The sequence below is a fragment of the Gymnoscopelus microlampas genome (genome assembly GCF_963454915.1).
Source record: "Gymnoscopelus microlampas genome assembly, chromosome: 7".
Classification (NCBI taxonomy): Eukaryota; Metazoa; Chordata; class Actinopteri; order Myctophiformes; family Myctophidae; genus Gymnoscopelus; species Gymnoscopelus microlampas.
Genome location: NC_139944.1, coordinates 36,838,954 through 36,865,613, shown reverse-complemented (window position 1 = coordinate 36,865,613; position 26,660 = coordinate 36,838,954). Strand labels below are relative to the sequence as shown.

At 41.3% G+C, this 26,660-nt stretch overlaps 1 protein-coding gene across 1 annotated transcript in view; it reads right to left on the bottom strand.

The window, feature by feature from the left end:
* Window positions 1-271: 271 nt before the first annotated feature.
* The window catches only part of lhfpl4a (LHFPL tetraspan subfamily member 4a), a gene marked incomplete at its 5' end in the record, with an annotated part of 48,510 nt that continues 22,121 nt past the window's right edge, over window positions 272-26,660 (bottom strand). The window contains 3 exons of the mRNA XM_084062436.1: window positions 272-444; window positions 9,600-9,616; window positions 12,703-12,942. Of these exons, the coding sequence (XP_083918562.1) occupies window positions 397-444; window positions 9,600-9,616; window positions 12,703-12,942 (305 nt within the window). The 3' untranslated portion in view covers window positions 272-396. The remainder of the gene's footprint in view (window positions 445-9,599; window positions 9,617-12,702; window positions 12,943-26,660) is intronic.

The following is a 26,660-nucleotide window of genomic DNA, read 5'->3' as shown; positions in this document are numbered from 1 at the left end:
TCTCTTCAAATGGCCTACTAATCGCCTATTAGTTTGTATTGGCCAGTGCGCTCAGTGCTGTATTTTCGAACGCGCCCTTTATATGTTCCATGTCAGTCCTATAGTAGGGTCCAGTCTGCTGGACTCAAAGCCCAAATCAAGGACCTGAAAAGCTTAGCAGGGTAACTCCACATTATAGTAGGGTCCAGTCTGCTGGACTCAAAGCCCAAATCAAGGACCTGAAAAACTTAGCAGGGTAACTCCCCATTAAAATCCGGAGTGTTTATTAAGTCTCTGTGTTATTATGAGGATTTGTACTGTGTGGGGACTGGGTTGGGGGCAATGGATGGGCTAAAGTAGACGAAGGAAGGGTGCGAGGACGACGAGGCAGGATACAGATGAAGAGGGATGAGAATCTCAGTGGAACCGTTGAAACCTCGGATCATTTGGGTCCCGGATTTCAATCTGGAAGACAAAGAGAGCGAGTGAAGAAGAGGTGAAACATTGTACCATTGTTAGGTTGGGTACTTTCACTTTAATGCCAACAACAGCTAGATATGAGTGGAGGAGAACAGGTGAGACATGCTGGGGAGCATCAGGGCGCATATCAGCAGAATCTCGAGCGTTCTTTTAACACACTGATTATCAACCTTTTTCATTTCAAGGATCCCCAGCTTGATATGTATTAGGCCACAGGATTTGATACGATCTTTATCTCTGGGACCCCAATCTACAAAATCCTCAGAGCTCATTTAACTCAAGGACCATTTGGTTCCATTTCTGAACTCTCTGAGTTACAGACCCGCAAGGGTCCATTTGGTTCCCATCTATCAATCAGTTAACTGTGGACCCCCTGTAACTCCCTCAAGGACGTCTGTGGGTGAGAACTAGTGCTTTAACCGATACCGTAAAATTATTCTCCACCGCACAACAGTGTTGCTTGCTGAAGATCTGATATAAAACTGATTTTCAAGCTAACAATGTGTCACAGTTCTTTATTCTGCAAGCAATAACATTATACTTTTTTAGTATAAATTAGGCTTATTAGCTAATTAGGCCACAGGATTTTGCTGTGTCAGGCCAGGGGTAAGACAAGAGAGAGGAGGCTCCAAGCATTCAGTTTTGCTTTACATTTTGTTTTTAGTAACGAATGATGTCATACATCGACCTCTGTGGTGTATGATGCATTGAAAGTATGTGGGAGACACCAGGGTTACACCTCCACACTAAAATTGGTTATTTTAATTATGGGAGTGCAGAAAATGATCCATGTGTGCACTCTCAAGAGTTAAATGAACGTTGAGGATTTTACTGTGTACTGTATGGCAGCTCTTTATTTATGTGCTGACTGATTCAATTCCATGGCCTCTGTGGACACCTCCAGAGAATAGAGATGTCTGTTTCCACTTCATTGTGCTATGTAATCACCTTAATGGTAGCACCCAATCTTGCTCATGTGTGTGTGTGTGTGTGTGTGTGTGTGTGTGTTTGTGTGCGTGCAGCATACACAATGAATTACCTCAGTATGTCTGTGAGGAATTGAATGAGGCAGTGTTTTAAGCCTGACTTACAGTATACATTGTCATAGGACGGGGCATATTAGGCCATGTTAAAAAGCTCACAATGCGTCACATTGTGAGCTTGTAGATCTGCTATTTTCGGCACACAACAGCATCATACGACGGTGTATAGATGAAGCATCAGGCCAAATGTATGCTCCGTCGCATGAGTTGCACACCAAAAAGTACAGGCTCACGAGTAGCGATGCATCGTGCTTTGAGCTTGTAGGTCGGCTGTTCTCGACACGCGACACTGTCATGCAACAAAGAATGAATTGGGCATTAGTGGTCCCTGACATATGAGTCATTGTGAGCTGTCGAGATGTGGAATATAAAAAGGACTAAGAACAAACAATGGGGGGAAAAACATACTGTACTAATGTAATATACTTGAAAGGTCACACCTCAATACTGTACATCTTCTCTGACATTTCCAGACCCAATCCCAATAAACAACACTTCCCTCTGTTTGTTAAATTGGTTTGTGTCGCAGGCTAATTCTCTGAGCAGTAGTGGTGGAAGAAGTACTCTGAGCTTTTACTTAAAAAGTAGCGATACCACAATGTATCTAAAAAAATCACACCCTGTGTGAAGGTAGCGGCGCCTTTGATACATTTTGTCATCGATATGTGTTTATAATGTGTTTATAGCCATGTGTCACGTGAAGCTTGACCAATCACTTTGTTGACGGGTCTGACCAATCACTTTGTTGACGGGTCTGACCAATCAGAGCGTTGACGGGTCTGACCAATCAGAGCGTTGACGGCGAACACGGACAAAGTCAGGTATAGAGCAGGACCCGCTCTATACCTAAAGGTATAGAGCGGCTAGCGCCGCAAAAAAAATGCTCTTTTGAGCACAGGTCTCCGTCAAGCCAGGTAGCTTATTGTGGACCAGCAACATAGTGGAAAACTTGGTGGAAATGGGCGTGGCTTATTTTGGGAGTCGCGTAGGCTAATATATCTTAGCTAGGGTTAGGTTAGAAAATAGTTGCTACTGTAGATACAATAAATATATCATAAATATATCATGCTTATTGTCAATGCTGGGTGGAAAACTGTTACTTTTCAGGAAATTGAAAAGGTATGTATCCAATGGAGTTTTTCTTTAGTTACAAGCTCACTTGAATATTTTTTATTTTATACAATTCCCAGACAGACTTATCCCTATTTTGGGCATGTGACATCCAAAATGTGCAAAATCTTTACATTTTCAAAAACGGTAAAAAATAGCAGATCTACAAGTTTGTAGATCAGTTATTTTTCTACTTTTGCACGACACTGTCAAACAAACAATGAAGTATAAAATAGGGTATTAATGTATTACATTAACCTAAAAGATTAAATATATAGAGATACAAGGTTTCTGCCCAACAGTGTATTATATGCTGCTGATCATTCACTCATACATCAGCACCATGATGCTGTTACAACTACATACCGTACTGGCCCGTCAATAATGAGGTCATAATAGGGCTGGGTAATTAACCGAAAATATATCGAAAACCAATATTATATTTAGAACCAATAACCGACTTGTACTGTAGGTTAATCGGAAAAATCGAGAAGCTCGACATTTTTTTAATGTCAACGAATCAACACAAAATAAATTGGTAACACTTGCTTTGCTTTCCATGTCTGTAATGCGTCATAACCAGTGAGGTTGTAGAACTGCTATTTTCACTATTTAAAATAATGATCTTTCATTAACCCATTTAGACCTGAGGCCGATTCTAAAAACGCCTTCTAAAACCTAACCATAGTTTTCTGAAAATGTTCAAATTCTTACTAAAAATAAAAAATAAAAAATGATGTTACTATATGTATAGCAACAACTAATGAGACACAGAGGTGGCATCCGGATTGAAAGGTATTAGGTATAACAACGTATAGGTAGCAACAGGTCTCAATGGGTTAATCGTAATCGAGGCAAAAGTTTGAAATAACCGTGATATTGATTTGAAGTCATATCGCCCAGCTCTAGGTCATAATGAGGACTATTTAGACCAGCGACTCAATTAAGCGGGCGGCAATGTGATTTTCTAAGCCTGTTGTTAACCCAGTCACAGCTGCGTATGTATGAACTTCCTGTTTGTGAAGGGGCGTGGGGACGAGCCTACAGTCTGTGTGGGGGGGATATTAATAGCTGTAGCACTTTGTGATGACTCATCCACCACGACAGCCAATTTAATGAAAATCGGATTACGGCAAAAGTGAATCAATAGGGGTTTGGAGGGGAGCCAGGGGCGGAGTGAATAGGTGAAGGAGGGGAGGGGGAATAGTAGGGGATTACAGTGTTATTAATCTGTTTATGGGTCTGCCCGGCTTCTGCCTCTATCTCACACTGAGCAGGTGTCAAATCTGTCTTGACCAGGGAAGGGCCTCCGTGGCGCAGACGGAATTAAGTTATCACATTTTTCCCACCTTAGAGAACAGACGGGTGGTGGTGGTGTCCGAGACACCACCTGGAATGTGAAACTGACATCAGCTATTGTTGCCCCCTTCCCCCAACATCCTCCGCCCCCGTCAAGCCTGAAAGTGTTTACACTGAGGTTGGGCTGCATGCCCAGAATCAGGACGCTATAGACCTCTCTCAGGAGGCCATTACTCTAATTGGTGGGTTTCCTTATTGTGTGACCACGGATCTATGAAAAACAACTTAACACTTAAAATACAGCTGTCTGTGGGGCTTTGTAAAGCAGTGTTTTTCAAATGGGGCTACATGTACCCTGGAGGTACACAGACTAGCGGAGGTAATTAGCCAACAGGGTTTACATGAGAAAGTGGAAAATACATTGACATTCTTTGTGTGAATCTGTAAAGTGTTGAAAATAGAACTTGACTAGCACATGTTAAAGGAATAATTCCTGTATTTGCCTTTATGCTGTTTTATATTGAACATATTGGCATCAAAACAGCACTTAGTGAAATGTTATGGCCACAGAACTATCATTACTTCGTTAGCATCATATGCTATGGTTTTCTCTTGCCATTTTCTAAGCAAAAAGTTGCAGCCAGGTAAAGGGGGTACTTAGATTCAGAAATCAGGGAAAGGATACTGAATCCAAAAAAAGTTTGAGAACCACTGACCTAAAGTATACTGGTCAGTGGTCATGGTCAGTGGACTTAACATGCAATACCACTGGTATGGTCGTTTAAGTTGTGTTCTTTTTTCTTTTTCTTTTTAGTATTTTGTGTAACATTTTAGATACCTGTAAAGCCAAGGTCTCCAATGCTTGAGAGACTTAGAGGTTTAGAGAAAAGAGATTGAAAACGTGAGATTATACTAGATCAAAGACTAGTCCTTAGTAGCATTTCTTTGAAACGTTATCACAATAATTTAGGAATCGGGTCACGGGGGTAACAGTTCCAACAGAGTTTCCAGTCTTCCCTTTCCAGAGCAACATTAGCAACTTCCTCCTGGGGGAGGAGGTTCCCAGGCCAGGGTGGAGATATAATCGCCCCATCTGGTCCTTGGTCTGCCTCTCTTCCCAGTGGGATTTGCAGCGAGGATCTCCCTAGATAGACGGTCGGGAGGCATCCGTACTAGATGCCCGAACCACCTAAGCTGGCTCCTTTCCAAGTCAAGGAGCAGCGGTTTTACACCAAGTCTCTCTAAGGGAGAGGCCAGCCACATGTCTGAGAAAACAAATTTTGTCAGTTTGTATCCGCAATCTTATTCTTTCGGTCATGACCATAGGTGAGAGTAGGAACGAATATTGCTCGGTATATCGAGAGCTTTGCCTTCTGACGCAGCTCTCTTTTCGTCACAGCAGTACGGTACAGCGACTGCAATACCGCTCCTGCTGCTCCGATTCTCTGGCTGATCTCCTGCTCCGTCCTCCCGTCACTCGTGAAAAAGACCCGGATATACTTTAACTCCTTCACCTGGGGCAAATTCTCGTCCCCTACCCGGAGTGCACAATCCATCGGTTTCCTGCTGAGAACCATGGCCTCAGATTTGGAGATGCTGCATGATCCTCATCCCAGTCCCGCACACTCGACCGCGAACCGATCCAGTGAGATTACTGTTTCTGAAAATCTTATTTTCAGAAACAGTAAAAGGTTCCAGGTGCATGCAAGGGTCACACATGCACAAAGGTTGATGGACAGGTCATATACTGTATCGACAAATGGGGGAGGCTGTTTGTTCTTACTCCGTGCATTTGTAGAGTAGAGCCAAGGTGTAGCTATGGGGACAGAGAATAAAGTGTTAGCCGCTTAGCTAAGAAGCCTCTTTGAAGATTGACGATGCCTAAGGTATAGCTTTCTTAAAGGAAGATAAAAAGTCCCGTAGTCTGTTTGTACCTTGTACACTGTAAATACTGAGGGTTCATTTCACTTTGAGAGTGTACAAACGTAACGGGTTACAAATGACATTTTTTTGTGTTTTACTGTGTAGTGAGCTATTTATTATGGTATTTAACGACTTAGCGCACCAGTGAGAGTTTAACGTGGGCAATGGTAATGAGTTCAATGAGTCTGGTGGCCGATGGAATACAAATTGTCCATAATATGTTCGGGTCTCGCTCTCTTTTCTGGCAGTTTGATTTTGAATGCTGTTCTGTTTTGGTCTCTGATATTTGTGTGTTGAAGCCTACATTTGTTGTATATGTCACAGGGAAATTGGCATTCCAGGGAAATTGAAAAAGGAGCGCTCGTTTTAGGCGCGGGGCTTCGGGGCGAGACGGGGCTTTTCGAGACAGGGTTTTTTATGCGAGGAGGAGGAGGCGCAAGGCGGTAGTAATGTGTAGTTGCTATATGTATTTCACCTTCATATGTCTCACTTAGGTTATGTGGTTATGAGTTGTTTGCTTTGCCCTTCTAATTGTGTGTTTCTATTTGGTTTCTAGGACTTGGGTAGCAGTGTGATGAAGGTCATCAGGCTAATTTGGGAGCACCTGGGCCCGGGTGCTCACATCCCTTTAAAAAGCCTGCTCCCCAGTCCTTTGGCAGATACCTGACTTTTGCACCAGTTAATACATACAACACTCTCACCCACACTAGTACACAATCCACTCACGCATACATGCATTACATTACTGATTTTAATGATTTCCACACTAGTCTGTTTATTTGGGTTTTGATCATAAGTTACTTTTTAAACTGTGTCTCCCCTGTTTTTCGCTGTGTTCCCTGGCACCTCTAGGCCAGCTGCATAACAAACCCTATATAGTTTTTTGAGGGATCTATATACTTGGTCCCCCCACCTTTTCCCTCTTAAAATTTCCTTACAGAAAATAGCCGATCTAAATAATAATAGGGACGGTAGGGTTCATGTGATTAAAACAAAAACAGTTTTTCATAATGGATCTGAAAGCAACTCGCAAAGCTGAATTTACTTCCAGTCTTTTTTGTATGTTTATATTGTTCTGAATGAATTCCCTGCAGTGGGAAAAACCATGGTCTCATGGGCTTCCATTAACATTGACTAGGTGGTGTTAGGGAGTAGAAAATGGCCAGCCTAGCAGTAAATGTCCTCTGTTGTGTGAGCGGACTACTGAGCAGTGTAATGTGCTCACCTCTGCTGTATATAAATCACTAGCCTTCTAGCCATATTGCGCACACACATAGACCTGGACACAGACTTCAGAGCGGAACCCGTGTGTGCAAATAAAAAAGGCCCAGGTGTTGATTCGCACTGTGTTTAACTGACTACAGCATCAAGCCAACTTTGGTGAGGAAACCACCTCATTATATTTTATGTGAGATACAGAACAAATGTAAGACTACTGAATTTTCCTTCTCTGTCCAATTCTCTCTCCAATTATCTGACACACAGGGCCGGATTTATAGGAGTTGAGACCCGTGGGCTAGAGTAGCTTTTGAGGCCCCCCTGCGCGTACAAAAATGTTTGTTTTTTTGCTGACTTTTTTCCTTTTATTTCGGGTTTTTGTTACTTTAATTCGGTTAATTTGGTAGGGTTACTTTACAATTTCATCATAAAAATAAATAAATACCCCCCCCCCCCCAGTTGGGGGCCCCTGGGCTGCAGCCCACCCTAGCCCAACGGTAAGTCTGGCCCTGCTGACACAAACATTTAAAAAACATTTTTAAAAACTTTCGAAAATAGTAGATTTTCAATTTTCATAAATGTTCAAAACATAACAGATCTACAAGCTCACAACGCATCACATCGAAACACGGTGTGAGCTTGTAAATCATCTATTTTTGAATATCTTGTAGATTGTCTATTTTATAAGGAATAAAATAGAATACGACTTAATTGGTTAAGACATTTAATACATATGGCAAAATATTATGTGGTGTATTAAAGATGACCAATATACAAACAGGGCAAAATGTTATTATCTCATTATTAGAGCCTTTTTCTGAAATGCTGTATTAGTTACCAGGAAACCACTAAGTCTTTCTTATAATTAGGCTAACAGTCCCTCTTATCACACACACACACACACACACACACACACACACACACACACACACACACACACACACACACACACACACACACACACACACACACACACACACACACACACACACACACACACACACACACACACACACACACACACGCCAGACAGAGTCCTCCATGAAAGCCATTCTTTTATCTGACGTCTCCCTTCCATTCTCGCTAAGCCTTGTTCCTTTGGGAGAACATACTGCCCCCAGGCATTCTAATGTAATATGTTACACCCATTATTATTAAAATACTTTATTCACAGCAATCCCAGCCAAACCCTGTCATTTCTCCTCTTCAGAAACCTGATAAATCATGGAATAGTAGATTTTCACTTAGCAAGTGTATCTAGTGTCATAGATACTGTAAGATGGGTTTTTGGCACCCACACCCACTTGCCCGGGGATGGGGGAGTGGCTAATGCATGTTGGATAGTGATGTGTCGGTCATGATCGATCCGTTCATAAGAACTAGTTCTTTGCCGTGAGCGTGAACGAACACGTTCATGACTCGTTCATGCCCCCCTCCCCCTCCCCCGCACACACGATGGGCGGGCTCGGGCTGTTATTCCTCCCGCGACAGACAGACCATCAGACAGACAGAAAGCTGTGCTGTAGAGTTTTCCAGTATAGTTAAAGACATGGTTGGAAATCGATAGTCATGTGAGTGTACTGACTTGGGCTGCTTTGTATAAAATTATTATTGTTATTATAAATAATAGCCGTCTCCAGGAATCCATTGCAGCCTGTGCGCTCTACAAACCAAGTTGGCATTGCGGGTGGTTTTAGAGTCCACTGTGCGCTTTCCCAAAGGTGTGTGGGCAGAATAGCAATTTTGGGGATATAGCAAAACACACCCACTGTCACACCTCCATCCGCAAATAACGGCGTCGGCATAATGCAGAGCGGGTATAGCAGGTGCAGAATAGCGTCTAACTACCCAACGGCTAATGGGTAGAAAATCCTGGGTAATGGTTAACGGGTGCGGCTTTAGAATGGCACAGAATAGAGCAGCATCTGTATTATACAGAAATTAATTATGTTTCTGAGTTCATGTACTTCAGTGGGTTAAATGAGTCTATAACCAGACTCCTGGAAAAGTAACTTCCATAACACCCACACAACCTAACATTAATCCGTTCTATTCTCACTACCAACTCGTCACATCCTTGAAAATAGAAAACTGAAAAAGACATGGTGCTGTCACGTGACTGTCTGATGACGAGAAAGTGGATCATGTAGACGAAAATCTCGTCTACATGCCTCGAAAACAAGGCAATGTTGCCATTAAAACGTTTAAACCAAGTTAAAAACATTTTAAGAAGGTGGGAGCTCCATCAGAAGCAGGCTTGTGAATCCTGCTTCGGCAGACTCAGTACCGTCCGAATTGCATTCCTGGTGGGAATTGGTTATGATCCTTCCATCATCGTCAACATGGTACACAAGGGGCGTCCTCGGGTGAAAGGCACCTGACCAAGTGTTGAAATATGACGAGTTGGGAGAGAGAATTCGTCTACTTAACATGCATGCATGTACATATCCACGCACTGGTATACATTTCTACAACACAACACATATGGTATCTCACAACCACAAGACCACACACCACATAAACACTCAATCCATGATAGGAACTTACCCTGGAAACTGCAAAATCTGTAAAGAAAAGAGAACAAAAATTGTTTTAGTCGCTCTCTTTGTCCAGAATGCAAATGTCCTGTTTGTAAATCCATATGTAATTTGTTTGGCTTGTGTTGTAGCATAACATGGTTGTGTGTACTCCACATGAGCAAAATTAATGGGACATTTTGTGTAGGTTTTGTAGCTCATCACGCAGCGAGTGTCGGGCGTCAGTTTGTAGCTTCATGTCACTGGCTTCCATTGAAAATTACCGGCCAGGACCATCTCATCGCTGCCGGGCCGCCAGCTAATTCCGAGACGTACTTATGATGTACTTGAGGAGAATTTAGCTGGCATTGGCAATGCGGAAACAATACTTATTGGGGTTGTGACCGGAGAAGGAGATGCAGGTAACAGGGCATGATTGGATCTGGTGGGGATTGCCAATCAGGATGGCTTCGGTTTAGTTGAAGGAAGTTGAGTTTCATCCACGCCTTTATCTCCTCCAGGCAGGTGGTTAGTGTGGATGTTGGAGATGGTCTGCGGAGGGGGGTGAAGGAGATGGTGGAGTGAGAAACGCCCATGGGCACAACACCAGAGGGAGCTCCACTGATCTCGTTCCCCCCAGATTCGGCACAAACATGCGGATGAATTCATTCTACTGCTATCCCACCAAAATGTGGAATGCCCTACCTAAAGCCATCAAAAAGTGACTCCCTGCCCTCCTTCAAAACCACCATAAAAGAGCACCTGTCTGCAATTTCCAACTGGACCTAGCCAAGCCCTCTAGCTTGCCACCAGAAATCCCCCCCCCCCCCCACACACACACACACACCGTTTCTCTGTAAATATACTTTTATTGATCCTTGATAATTTCTTGTATAGTATTGTTTGTCTTTATAAGTCTTGATTAATTGAATACATGGGACCACAACGGAAACAATCCCTCAGGGCTTTTTGTGTTAGCCTTTTAGAGTTATCGTATAACTGTACCACTGTACTCTTTGCAAACTGTTAATAACGTATTCAATCAATCAATAAATAAATAAATCCAAATGCTCTGTAAAGTTATAACGTAACTGTCATACTGTACCTCAACAACTGAACTTTTGTTGATAAAATCTGCAAAGATGTGAGTATTCTGTTATTTTCGCATGCAGGAAGGGGACCTACTGAGCATGTGCACAGTGAGTGACATTACTGTAGCATATTGCTGACCGGAATAACAGCTGACCCTCCCTACATGCCACTAGCATGGCAGATATCTAGGTTCACTGCCCCTTTCAGTTTTTGGTGTCTGTCTGTCTTTGTGTGTGTGTGTGCGTGTGGGGGGGGGGGGGGGGGTCGTCATTGCTGTACACTTACATACTGTAATTAACCCCGAAAGGATGACCAGCAGGACTAATGTGTGTCGGCAACGGTTGGACATAAAGTTAATGAATTCCGCTAAGCAGCTTTCAGACAATAAACGAGCAAGCTCGCGGGAAATGAGGCTTTCTTGTTGAACATGGAGCACACTGCTGTATGTGGATGTATCGATGGTGCAGGCCCAGGGTATCTGTATGTGTGTTGGAAGATGGGGTTATATAGTACGTTTCATCTTGGGGAGAAGTGATGACAGCTTTTCCTGCCACGGTCGAAGTGAGAGCTAATTAATGAATATAAGTAAACTCTCTTTCGGGAAGGCAAATCAAGTGGACTGGCAGGGGAAAAGGGGGTTGTGTGTGTGTGTGTGTGTGTGTGTGTGTGTGTGTGTGTGTGTGTGTGTGTGTGTGTGTGTGTGTGTGTGTGTGTGTGTGTGTGTGTGTGTGTGTGTGTGTGTGTGTGTGTGTGTGTGTGTGTGTGTGTGTGTGTGTGTGTTGCATCTCTTCCTCGCATCCTCCCGTGGCCTTCCCTCTGCGTATGGACCCCATCTGGATCCTATTTCACTCCAGACTCTCCCTCCCTCCTCCCATCCCTCCATCACCGAAGACTCTCTTCTACCTTTCCATGTGCCTCATCTCTCCTCTCTGCGTCCTAGTCCAACTACTTCCTTTACTCACTCACTAATTATTAAAAAAGGCTTGGCTGAAGGGGAGGGTGAAAAGAGACGAGGATTTGGGAGGGAGTGGAGGAACATTGAAATAGTTCATTTCAGAGATAACGGGAGGGAGCGCGAGAGAGAAAAGAGACAGAGCAACAGAAGGCACAGCTGCAGAGTGTAGAGTCACTGGGGAGAACAGACAGACGTAAAGAGAGAGGCGAGCGATGCCCGGCTTATACTTCTTGGCACAACGGTGTGTCACGTGCAGAAAATAGCAGACCTACAAGCTCACAATGCATTCCATCCATGAGACATCTTAAGCTTGTATAGGTTGGCTATTTTCGACATGCGACACGTTGCGTTGAGTATAAATCGGGCTTCAGAGGAAACTGCAGACGTATCCTGCTGGAATCTGACACGTAACCATGGAAACTTCCTCAATAGAATCAGAGGGATATGAAAGAATGGGGGGATCTTAACACTCACAGAGTCTTTGCCTACTTTGATGATGCTGCAATACCACTCATCATGATGCCACTTTAAAACTTGTCTTCTCTGTTATTGGCAAATGTACACTTCACAGCAGAATTGAAGAAGTGTCCATTTAACTCAGGATGATATTACAGAGCTGAGAGGATGAAATTGCAGAACTGCATCCTGAATCTATCAATATTTCATAAACAGACAGAGAATCGATGGTGAAAACCACAGTGGCGGAAAAACCTGGAGGATGAAACCGGATCAGAGATTCAGGCCCTAGTGCCACACAGCATTGAGGTGAAACATACAGTGTATGTACGTATGTTTGTATGTTATAAAAGAGTGTAGACCCCATCAACATGGGGCTACACTCTGGGTCTACATGTGTCTACAGCCAACCAGTTTTGTATTTGTGACTTGGAAAATTACTTGCTAGTCTAGGTCAGGAACATTAGTGGCTGAGAACAATTCTTATGCTTTACTTGAGCATAGTCTTCCTTGCCTAGCCAATAGCATAAACATATTTTGCAGTTATTTGAATGAGTTTTGAGGTTTTAGACTTTGATACATATACAGGTATTACCTGTCCTTTGCCATACATCCAGTTTGTGTGTCTCACCTTTGTTCTCAGCCTTAAGCAGCTCCTCCTGGAGGAGATCATTCTGCCGGTTGCCCAGCACAAAGGCCAGGAATGAGAGGATGAGGGCGTCCAAGATGCCGATGATGGCCAGGATGTAGGCCCAGCGCACCGAACAGTTGCCCAGAGTGTACTTCCCTGTCTCCTCGCCGCACATGTCCCGAATAACTTCTGCATCCCAGCCATCAGGGAAGATCATACAACCTAGCACCAGGCACACGGCTGAAGAGAGAGAGAGAAAGAGAGAAAGAGAGAAAGGGAGAAAGAGAGAAAGGAGAGAGAGTTATGGAGGAATGGTTGGGTCATAGGTGGCACTCCATGAGTATGACGTAAGAGCAAAATGGTCACCGTCTGAAGCTTTATTGGAAGATGCTGAATAGCTATGAGCATCGGTAAAGATGATAGAGACTGTAGACAGACAGACAGACACACAGACAGACAGACAGACGTATCTGTAGTGTGAAAAAAACAAGTACAGACTTGTAACTTTTGAACAACACCAGAATTCCCAAGATCATTGGGAGATATAAAAGGTTAGATAGAAACCAGAGCATTTGCAACCTTTAACAATGAGATGAGTATCATATTAAGTTTCAATGTAACAATATAAGCATGATGAATTATAGCAAAAAGTATTTGAAAAGTAATGTTTAAATGAATTCTGTTATTACAATCAGATGAGACAAAAAATATTTGCAAATTAGATGCCTTTTTGCAGAATGTGTCAGCTATGTCGTGTGCCATCATTTTGTTGTTTTTGTATATTATGCTTGTGCTCATGGTCTTGAGTCACATACAGTAAATACATAAAAAAGAAAAGAAAACATTATATGGGATTTAAAAAATGCAGGAAGCATTGATTGATAAGGTGAAGTATTATCATACCAAACAGTGCAATGGTATTGAGTTCATTGGTTTTGGTAAAGGTGCAACAGCACCACAAGAGAGGAGCAAATCAAGGTGGCCGGTAATGTGACACTGAAACAGAACACGGGAAGGGAAAAATCAATGTGGGAAAGATTGTTACATTCTAGAACCAAGGACAATCCAATGCCAGGGTGATAAAAAAAAGAGTCAAGAGACAATGACAAGATAAAATGTGGAACACATGGTACAATAGATGGTTATGATGTGAAAAGAGGGGGGCGGGGGGGTAGTAAGACAGCAAGTATCTTGATCTACTTCACATAACTGTACATTTTAAACCCAATGCAGCAGTAAGGATGATGTCTCCTCTCTCCATCTAGGCCTATAATGCAAGCTTTCACCCTCTACAGAGCCATGCAGAGATGGGGTATGGCAGTGGCAAGATTGATTGATTGATGTTTGTATTGACAAAATGCATATATATAAACATATATTTGTACATCTGTGAAAAGGATAAAATCCTCTTTTCCTTTATGGAGGACTTGAAGTTAACAATGGAGTTAACTGACTTAAGGCTTGTAGGTATCCATTCCACATTCCCATACAGCTTTTGAATTAATTCATTTATTTACCAGGGACAGTGCACATTAATCAACATGTCAGTTTATCACATCCATGTAAATGAGCCAGATTTAGCCAGAGTTGGCTAATTTTCATCTGTAGTCCCTGAGCAGGCTGTTAAAAAATGGTGATATAGCTATCCATACAAAAACAGACATCATCATCAACAATACAAGACATAGTACAAAAGACAAAACAATACAGTAAAAAATGAGACACCAGTGATTAGTTGAGCTGATAATTACCCATGATTACAAATTTGGTTAGCTTTAAGCCATCTCTTCAGGTTGAATTTGAAGGTTAGATAGTTGTTGGTCTCTCTTACTTCTGTAGGGAGGCTATTCCAGTGATGGGAGGCTCTAACAGAGAAGACTGTTTTACCAAACACACTCTGTCTGAATGGTACCTAACAGTCCCCTCTGGTAGTTGCCCTTGTTGTTCTGTCACCACTTTCCCTTCGCTCTATGAACTGTTTTAGTGGTGGAGGTGCAAGCCCATTTAAAACCTTAAAAATGAGACAAGTATCTGCAAAATGTTTAAAGGTATCAAAATTAAATAAATTATACTTTTGAACTATAAGGCAATGGTGGTAACGGTTGGGTTTTTGATCAAGTGTTTTTAATGTCTGTTTGTAGAGTGATTCTATGGGTTTGAGAGTGGTTAGATTTGTCTGTGACCAGGTTGTGAAGCAGTATGTGATGTGTGAGAAAATCATAGCATGCATGAAAAGTTTGGCTGCGTCTGTTGTTAGATATGGTCTTATGTGCCTGCAATTAGACAGATTGAATTTGTATTGGCTACATTTTTTATATGTTTTTTAAATGTCAAGTTTGAGTCTAGTGTGATTCCTAGATATTTAAATTCAGATACTACCTTAATACTGTTTCCATTGACGATAATGTCAGGATAAAAAGTGTCTGTTTGTATGAAAAAAACATACAAACGGTTTTGTTTGTATTCAGGTGTAAACATGAGTTCCTCAACCAATCAGATACATGGACCATGGCTGCAGTTAGTTTATCTGCTGCTAGTTGTTTGTTTGCCGCATGTGTGTAGAGAACTGTGTCATCAGCATACATTTGTATGGAGACAGATGGACAGACAGAAGGCAGATCATTAATATACAAACTGAACAAGATAGGGCCCAGTATTGATCCCTGAGGAACGCCAATGTTACTGTTGAGATATGTTGACTGTTTGTTACCAATACGAACCCTTTGCTTCCTATTTGTTAAATATGAATCTGCAAGGTACAAAGTCTGTGGAGCCCCCTCTGGTGGAATAACTGTCTACGTCACTAACCTTAAAAGTAATTGAGTAGATATTTGGGTAACACCTTGTTTACAATCCTGTGGACCATATTCATGTGATATTCTCTACTCCACTTTGAGCGACTTGAGGCTAACAAAATGAGCAGACAGATGTGTTCTGGAGTGGAGTTTAAGGACCAACCTAAGTATTTTATTTTGTGAGTTCTGTAACGTATTTTTAAGGATCTTAGGTATGCTACTGTAATCAAAATTGCATTGAACAAGTGCCCCTGCTACTATTTCAAGAGCTTAAAAGTGAGAATTCTAGCTAGAAATGTTACTTTTTGATTGACCTTTGAGATTAGTGCCATACTCTCTCCATATAGTTTATTGTTTAATATGTACAGTAGCCTAAATGTAACTTCTTCCTTGACTGTACTGTAACTTCAATGTCACCTACTACCACTATGAACCCAGAGGACTTCTTTATTTTTGCATTAGACCCAAATAGTATCAACTCTGTTTTGCCAAGATAGAGACAATTCATTTTCTGATAATTTGCTGATTTTGGGGAAGTAATATTTCTACCTCATATATATATCATGAGAGACTAGGTGAGTTGAATCATCAGCCAAAAAGAACAGGTTACAATCAAAGGTCATCCCTCTCAGAATTTCAATTTGTGTGATCACAGTAGGGGTATCTATCTCAAGTCATGTTTCCGTTCATGCAACTCTATGCCTACCCTTAGCAAAAAGCAGTTTATGAAAGTGTACTATAAGTATACTTCTTTTATACTAAAAATGAGACAGTATACTTTACGTTTACTTTTATATACTCGACAGATATATATACTTAAAACTAGTATACTTAAGTATACTTGGCTTATACTGAAAAGTGTAAAGACAAGTCTAAGTATACTAATTAGAGACTTATACTTATACTTCCTGAGACTAGTATACTTAAGTATACTTTTCTTATACTGAAAAGTATAAAGAGAAGTCTAAGGCTTATACTTATAGTTCCTGAGGGTAGTATACATGTCGTATACTGATAAGTATAAAGAAAAGTCTAAGGCTTATATTTATACTTCCTGACACTAGTATACTTAAGTATACTTGTCTTATACTGAAAAGTATAAAGAAAAGTCTAAGGCTTATACTTAAACATCCTGAGACTAGTATACTTGTTGTATACTAAAAAGTATAGAGAAAAGTCTAAGGTTTATACTTGTCGTATACTGAAAAGTATAAAGAAAAGTATAAGGCTTATACTTAAACATCCTGAGACTAGTATACTTGTTGTATACTGAAAAGTATAGAGAAAAGTCTAAAGCTTATACTTGTCGTATACTGAAAAGTATAAAGAAAAGTCTAAGGCTTATACTTAAACATCCTGAGACTAGTATACTTGTTGTATACTGAAAAGTATAGAGAAAAGTCTAAGGCTTATACTTGTCGTATACTGAAAAGTATAAAGAAAAGTCTAAGGCTTATACTTAAACATCCTGAGACTAGTATACTTGTTGTATACTGAAAAGTATAGAGAAAAGTCTAAGGCTTATACTTGTCGTATACTGAAAAGTATAAAGAAAAGTCTAAGGCTTATACTTAAACATCCTGAGACTAGTATACTTGTTGTATACTGAAAAGTATAGAGAAAAGTCTAAGGCTTATACTTGTCGTATACTGAAAAGTATAAAGAAAAGTCTAAGGCTTATACTTAAACATCCTGAGACTAGTATACTTAAGTATACTTGTCGTATACTGAAAAGTATAGAGAAAAGTCTAAGGCTTATACTTGTCGTATACTGAAAAGTATAGAGAAAAGTCTAAGGCTTATACTTAAACATCCTGAGACTAGTATACTTAAGTATACTTGTTGTATACTGAAAAGTATAGAGAAAAGTCTAAGGCTTATACTTGTTGTATACTGAAAAGTATAAAGAAAAGTCTAAGGCTTATACTTAAATATCCTGAGACTAGTATACTTAAGTGTACTTGTCGTATACTGAAAAGTATAAAGAAAAGTCTAAGGCTTATACTTAAACATCCTGAGGCTAGTATACTTGTTGTATACTGAAAAGTATAGAGAAAAGTCTAAGGCTTATACTTGTCGTATACTGAAAAGTATAAAGGAAAGTCTAAGGCTTATACTTTAACATCCTGAGACTAGTATACTTAAGTATACTTGTCGTATACTGAAAAGTATAAAGAAAAGTCTAAGGCTTATACTTAAACATCCTGAGGCTAGTATACTTGTTGTATACTGAAAAGTATAGAGAAAAGTCTAAGGCTTATACTTGTCGTATACTGAAAAGTATAAAGGAAAGTCTAAGGCTTATACTTTAACATCCTGAGACTAGTATACTTAAGTATACTTGTCGTATACTGAAAAGTATAAAGAAAAGTCTAAGGCTTATACTTAAACATCCTGAGACTAGTATACTTGTTGTATACTGAAAAGTATAGAGAAAAGTCTAAGGCTTATACTTATACTTCCTGAGACTAGTATACTTAAGTATAACTACAAGTAGACTAGTAGTTTACTGAGAATATACTTAAAAGTGTACTTCAATGAACTTCAGTGAAGTACACTCATCTATATACTGCTAGTGTACTAGTTATATTCTTCTAGCCCACTTTGTGGTTCATTGGAGTACACTTTAAAGTACATACTCAGTAAACTACTAGTTTACTTGTAGTTATACTTTAAGTATACTATTTATGTACTTGTAAGTACACTCATCTATATACTGCAAGTGTACTAGTTATATACTTCTAACCCACTTTGTGGTTCATTGAAGTACACTTAAGTGTATCCGCAGTAAACTACTAGTTTACTTGTAGTTATACTTAAGTATACTATTTATATACTTGTGTCATGTACTAGGGAACACATGGCAAAACAAGGGTCCACAAACAAGTCAAACGTTTAAACTATATTTATCGTTCTAAATTAAATAAAGAATTGCAATAATTAAAACATACTGGTATGAGGTGTGTAACGACGGGTCGCCGTTACGAGACCTATTTCACATTCAAACACAGCTCTGCATAGGTATTGTATAGGTAGAGAAAGACACATATGGTAACAAATGCATTTATTGAAGTTATGGGGGGTGAGGGCAGTGTGAGTGATATAGATGAGTGTGTAAGGATAATTCCTTTTAACAGGTCGTTCATGAAAGCCCTTGCGGTCTTGTTTCCAATGAGAACCTGTGAGCAATTAGGGGTTAAGAGTCTTGCTCAGGACAAATTTCATTTCATCAACACATATGCTGCCCTGGCCTGGAATCGAACCTGGGGCAACCAGGGCCTCTGGCTCCCTAGGCGGGCTCACTAACCACTCAGCTATGGCTGCCCTTATTGTAATTACAAGTGTGACGGCCCCGCCCCTCTGCCTCCACTGTTGGCTAGCCGGCAGCTTGAGTGATTAGGGCAGAGTGGGGCAGGCCGTACAGTATTGGGCACAACCTGTCAGCTCCTCTCACATACACAGACTGACTGCCTTTTATAGGTGGGTCCCTATTACCTGGCTAGCTCCTACCATTCCCCAGGTACCTCCAAAATATTCCCACACCTATAAACACACAATACAATTTTATTTAAAACACTAGACCACTATATATGCACCCTCAATACATATTTACAATTACCACTGAGCCTACTAAATATACCCACCCCATATACATGGTTCAATTAATTACAGTCGATGCCAATCTCCCCTCTCTCTACTTCCCACTTGGTATCACCCTCCCGGAACTAATAAATAGGGTGCGTGTTGCCGGAGGGAACTCTTTGGCCCCAACACCACACTGGGAAGGCGGGGGACAGTCAGAGGTAAGTTTAGACATCGGAGATTCCCATTCCCATTATACTTGTCAATTCAAAGTATGCTACTACTGTGGAGTCCTACTAATGTGGCCTTTCTGTTCCTTCATAGGTGTATGATGACATCAGCACCTCTGCACCTTCAGAGTGAAACACACTGCCCCCATCCCCCATAACTTCAATAAATGCATTTGTTACCATATGTGTCTTTCTCTACCTATACAATACCTATGCAGCGCTGTGTTTGAATGTGAATTAAGTCTAGTAACGGCAACCCGTCGTTACACACCTCATACCAGTATGTTTTAATTATTGCAATTCTTTATTTAATTTAGAACGATAAATATAGTTTAAACGTTTGACTTGTTTGTGGACCCTTGTTTTGCCATGTGTTCCCTAGTACATGACACAAGTATATAAATAGTATACCTACGTATAACTACAAGTAAACTAGTAGTTTACTGAAGATATACTTAAAAGTGTACTTCAATGAACCACAAAGTGGGCTAGAAGTATATAACAAGTACACTAGCAGTATATAGATGAGTGTACTTACAAGTATATGAATAGTATACTTAAGTATAACTACAAGTAAACTAGTAGTTTGCTGCAGATACACTTAAAAGTGTACTTCAATGAACCACAAAGTGGGCTAGAAGTATATAACAAGTACACTAGCAGTATATAGATGAGTGTACTTACAAGTATATAAATAGTATACTTAAGTATAACTACAAGTAAACTAGTAGTTTACTGCGGATACACTTCAAAGTGTACTTCAATGAACCACAAAGTGGGTTAGAAGTATATAACTAGTACACTTGCAGTATATAGATGAGTGTACTTACAAGTACATAAATAGTATACTTAAAGTATAACTACAAGTAAACTAGTAGTTTACTGAGAATTTACTTTAAAGTGTACTCCAATGAACCACAAAGTGGGCTAGAAGTATATGACTAGTACACTAGCAGTATATAGATGAGTGTACTTGTGGTATACTTGAAAGTATACTTCTGTAAACTACAATATGACCTTAAAGTATACTTTTGTAAACTAAACATGTTCCAATTTAGCCAAAAAAGTATACTCTCCAGTATACTTAAAGTATAACTACAAGTAAACTAGTAGTTTACTGAGGATATACTTTAAAGTGTACTCCAATGAACCACAAAGTGGTCTAGAAGTATATAACTAGTACACTAGCAGTATATAGATGAGTGTACTTGTGGTATACTTGAAAGTATACTTTTGTAAACTAAACACGTTCCAATTTAGCCAAAATAAGTATACTCTCTAGTGTACTACAAGTACATTTGTATTAGTATACTTACTATACATATACTTATACTTAAGTATACTTGATAAAATGAACTTGAAGTATACTCTTTTTTGCTAAGGGTACACAACTTTTGTTATTGTAAAGCATTTAATAACACCGACAACCGTATGGTGTAATGCTTCAAAAACGTACGTACTATCTTGACAACTGAGTGTAGTTTGAGAGAGAGAGAGAGAGAGAGAGAGAGAGAGAGAGAATAAGCAAGTCATCCTTTTGCTTCTCACCGTCTTGGTGAGCAAGGAGAGATTATCTTATCACTCAAACAGAGAGCGTCTCCTTTCAAACCCCAATGGTTCTAATCAGCCCCCCGCCCACAGGAGTGGCCCAATTCTCTCACAACTTGCTACAAAAATCCCTCATGAAAAACTATATAATCTCCTACCTTTCATTTTCAACCTTCACATGTGTCTCCTTCTCTAATAATCAAAAAGTGCTATATATTTCATCTCGCAATTTACTTCCGGATGGTTCGTTTTGCACTTTTTTTGCCACATCGGTCACGGGAAAGAAATAAGCGCTGCCGTGGTCTATGGAAACGAGCCCAAAAGTGCACCCAAATAAGCCCAAAGTCGCTTATACAAACAGTCAGACCTGGCAACGCAGCCTACGCCAATCATGCGTGAGAGATCTACAAGCTATGGGGCAGAGACGCCACCGTATCTTAGCAACAACTACAGCGCTCACTCTCATTGGTCGTGTCACGCTAAGAGCAGTCTCCAGACAATGGCATCGCAGACAGCTTGCTGTTACTGCTGTAGCCATCACAGTTAGTCCCAGCGACGACGGACAGGGCGCTGTGATAGCTGCCATGTCGCTAACGCTAACGTGGTTGTCATGCCTGCAACGGCTGTGCAATCAGTCACTTTGTCAACAATGCACGTTCGTGTGGTGAATGTCAATATTGCTGCTCAGTTAGTCCATTGTAGATGGTGTATGTTTGTGTGTGTCTTCTGGAGAACTATGTAGCTCCACAGCAACTACAGTAACTAACGTAATGGCAGGACCGCCCCGTGCAACGCATGTTAGGCTGCATTATGGTCATGTAGTAATTTCAGATAATTTCGCTCCGATTACAGCAGTGCTTATCAACCCTTTCACGCCCCCCCCCCCCCCCCCCCAAATAAACGTACTTGATCTGGGGACCCCCCCATTCTGTTTGACTCCGTTCCACAAGTACATATTGTGAAAATAGCCGATCTACAAGCTCAAAACGCCTCACGTTGAGAGGCTTTGTAAGCTTGTAGATCGGCTATTTTCTACATGACTGCCTCTTTCTTACATTCTTTGACAATGTGGCCCATGTTTTCATAGTACAGTTTGTTGACTACTTTTGTTGCAGAAATGCTCATTTCCTTTACTTTCCTTTTTTTATTGTCTCCGCCAGGCCGAAAGGCATGGCGCAAGACTATGTTTCACCCCCTGTCCGTCCGTCTGTGATAGCTAATCTCTCACATCGTTGACTTGCTCGCAGCAAAATAACAGCCCGATGAGTCAGTGAGAGCTGGATAAACAAGGTAAAATGTGTCAAAAGGAGTCTGTACGGCTGTCGATAAATGAACACATGACGTCGGTGGGAGAGGAGATTGTGTCTTTTGGACAAACAGCAGCATCGTGCTGATGTTTGTTGTGTGAAGCAGCTTAATGTCAGAGTGTTTGTGTTGGAGCGCCTCAGTGCGGCTGCAGAGTTCATGTGCAACCTCTTCCAGAGAGAGACAGAGACACTAGAAACTCTGCTGGGGAAAAAAAACACTGCTGGGCATTGACTTTCATATGGACATTGATCTACACACTGCAGGTATATCTGCTACACACACAACATCAAACTACACACTGCAGGTATGATGCAGCGTTTGCATTACAGCCAGCATGCCAGCGTAGTTCCCATATGGTTTCAAGGTGGCCTAAACCATATGGACCCCATGTCAGCAATGTCAGCGGCATCCACTTCAGTCCCAACTGCGATGCCCATGCAGGCTATAAGTAGCTTCTACCTGGCCCTTAGGTGGGCCCCAACTACCCATGTTTATGTGGGACCAAGGCGGGTCCTACCTGGGTTTGCCCATGCAGGCTTCAACTGGGTTCTACCTGGGCCCTAGGTGTACCCTAACCAACCACAGTGCAGTGCCCATCGCTCCAATTGTTGTGACGTCAGGGCTCTCAATACTGCACATTGGTGGAGGAGGAGGGGCCGCAGGGCGACCGCACACATCGCTGAACCAATGGTAGCCCACGGATGTTTCCTCTGGGGATTTACAATCTGCCCCTCTATGCCACATATCATCCGCACTACATGGTCTTCACTGACCGAGCCACGGCCCCACTGACCCTCATGACGCTACGCCACTTATATGAGTTGCCAAGTGGCCGCGGGCGCTACGTGGGCGTGGCCGCGGGCTAGACGCGAGCCCCCGCATAGCGGGGGCGAGCTTCTAGTGTTTACAATTTACATTTTAGCAGATGCTCTTATCCAGGGTGCCAAAGTGCAAGATTGAGAGAGGTAGACATGATGTTTTCACTGGAACCAGTCCTGCATCAAGGTAGCTAGAGGCAGGAAAAAAACATACAAACGGTTTTGTTTGTATTCAGGTGTAAACATGAGTTCCTCAACCAATCAGATACATGGACCATGGCTGCAGTTAGTTTATCTGCTGCTAGTTGTTTGTTTGCCGCATGTGTGTAGAGAACTGTGTCATCAGCATACATTTGTATGGAGACAGATGGACAGACAGAAGGCAGATCATTAATATACAAACTGAACAAGATAGGGCCCAGTATTGATCCCTGAGGAACGCCAATGTTACTGTTGAGATATGTTGACTGTTTGTTACCAATACGAACCCTTTGCTTCCTATTTGTTAAATATGAATCTGCAAGGTACAAAGTCTGTGGAGCCCCCTCTGGTGGAATAACTGTCTACGTCACTAACCTTAAAAGTAATTGAGTAGATATTTGGGTAACACCTTGTTTACAATCCTGTGGACCATATTCATGTGATATTCTCTACTCCACTTTGAGCGACTTGAGGCTAACAAAATGAGCAGACAGATGTGTTCTGGAGTGGAGTTTAAGGACCAACCTAAGTATTTTATTTTGTGAGTTCTGTAACGTATTTTTAAGGATCTTAGGTATGCTACTGTAATCAAAATTGCATTGAACAAGTGCCCCTGCTACTATTTCAAGAGCTTAAAAGTGAGAATTCTAGCTAGAAATGTTACTTTTTGATTGACCTTTGAGATTAGTGCCATACTCTCTCCATATAGTTTATTGTTTAATATGTACAGTAGCCTAAATGTAACTTCTTCCTTGACTGTACTGTAACTTCAATGTCACCTACTACCACTATGAACCCAGAGGACTTCTTTATTTTTGCATTAGACCCAAATAGTATCAACTCTGTTTTGCCAAGATAGAGACAATTCATTTTCTGATAATTTGCTGATTTTGGGGAAGTAATATTTCTACCTCATATATATATCATGAGAGACTAGGTGAGTTGAATCATCAGCCAAAAAGAACAGGTTACAATCAAAGGTCATCCCTCTCAGAATTTCAATTTGTGTGATCACAGTAGGGGTATCTATCTCAAGTCATGTTTCCGTTCATGCAACTCTATGCCTACACAACTTTTGTTATTGTAAAGCATTTAATAACACCGACAACCGTATGGTGTAATGCTTCAAAAACGTACGTACTATCTTGACAACTGAGTGTAGTTTGAGAGAGAGAGAGAGAGAGAGAGAGAGAGAGAGAGAATAAGCAAGTCATCCTTTTGCTTCTCACCGTCTTGGTGAGCAAGGAGAGATTATGTTTACAATTTACATTTTAGCAGATGCTCTTATCCAGGGTGCCAAAGTGCAAGATTGAGAGAGGTAGACATGATGTTTTCACTGGAACCAGTCCTGCATCAAGGTAGCTAGAGGCACCCTTTGATCCAGAACACGCACGCACGCTGAGGACAGAGGAGGGGAGGACGAAAAACAAGGAAAACAAGAAACTGAAGACAAAAGAACTGAGAGTCATTACACACACAGCTCGGGCACGCACACACGTTTGCAGTAAGGTGTGTGATTGGCTGTCCTCGTGGGTGTTTGACAGGAATTGTCTGTTCATCACAATTTGAGACTTTCTCATACTCAGCACAATGCTGCTCGTGCTCCCAAACGCGCCCACGCACACGCACGCACACACACACACACACACACACACACACACACACACACACACACACACACACACACACACACACACACACACACACACAAATCACGATACTGACATGATAATGACCATGATGCTGACCATGATACTGGCCATGTTAATGTCATGATACTGACCATGTTGATGACATGATACTGACCATGATATTACTGACCATGATGCTGACCATGATACTGACCATGTTAATGTCATGATACTGACATGATACTGACCATGATGCTGACTATGATGCTGACCATGATACTAACATGATACTGACCATGATATTGACCATGATACTGATATGTTACTGACCATGATACTGACAATGTTAATGACATGATACTGACATGATACTGACCATGATACTGACCATGATGCTGACTATGATGCTGACCATGATACTGACATGATAATGACCATGATATTGACCATGATACTGATATGTTACTGACCATGATACTGACCATATTGACCATGATATTGATATGTTACTGACCATGATACTGACCATGATACCGACCATGACACTGACCATGATACCGCCCATGATATTGACCATGATACTGACATGTTACTGACCATGATACAAGGTTTCTGTCCGACAGTAACGATATGTACATAAAGCATTAGTATATATGCCTGTCTAAGTCCAAGTGCTTTATTTCAGTTAGGAGAGTGTGGTCAGGAAACCAAGGGCAGAGACGTGATGACATGAGAGTTAGATTTTGACCCGAGTGCTCACGCTTACTAGGAGCATAATGGTCTGTGCACTACCACCTGAACCACTAAGCACCCCCAGTCTGACCATACATCTTGCATGTGATTGCATTTGTGTGTGTGCGTGCGTGCGTGTGTGTGTGTTTGTTTTGCTGGCTGAGGTCTCCATGGGTCCTGAGTGGTCCCTTTATGTCCAGAGAGGCCAGCTGAGGTGCTGGCTTGCCCTGACAGATGGGACACCACATGGTTTCTGTTAGTGAAGCATCTCTTCTGAGGGCTCAACACGGTAGCCTGGAAACCAGACGAATCTGCCAGTGCAAAAAAAAAAATTGCCCTCGGCAGATTGGGTCTGGCCCCGCTCGGTTGTTGATTGGATTTCGCTGCCCCCTAAGTTGTGGGGCACCAATCAGGGCCCAGTATACAAATGTGGGGCAGGTTTATCACCAGAGGCATTTTTTTAAATCAGCGCCTTGGACATGCAGGTTCCAAATAGAGATTCCAGACTAATATCTACGCAGTGATATTAGTCTGGCCATGCCAGGCTATCAACACGGTATGGAACGGGACTCGAACCCGCGATGCACGATGTCAGGCTACTTTAGAGCCTAGGTGCCCGGACTGTTAGTCTGGGTGTGGTTCCATGTTAAAGTGGTTTTGTTAACAATGACTTTGAAACAAAAAAAGAAATACTGTATCTATAAATACATGCACAGTAAGTGATTTTACAACCTCTTTATGAAATATAATGACTGAAAGAGAAAACTCTGAGTGTAATAGTAATAGTAAAGCAGCATTATTCTGGAGATATCATACACAAGAATGCCCCACACATGGAGCTATGTTGTCAACAGCTATCATAGGAGGTACTGGATAGAGAAACATTTGGCAGAAAAATGTTTAGGACCTCAGTAATGTTCAGCCATGCTGCATCGTTCCAGATGAGACCAAAAGGATTAAATTCTGCCCCCTCCCACACTTCACTGTTTCTAGAAACACACAATTCAATTACGCCCCTCCATTACCATTAGGCAATTTAAAGTCATTAAGAAGTCCATGAACCACAGGCCTAATGGAGGGAAAAAAAGTAAATGACAAATCTGTGGACAAACA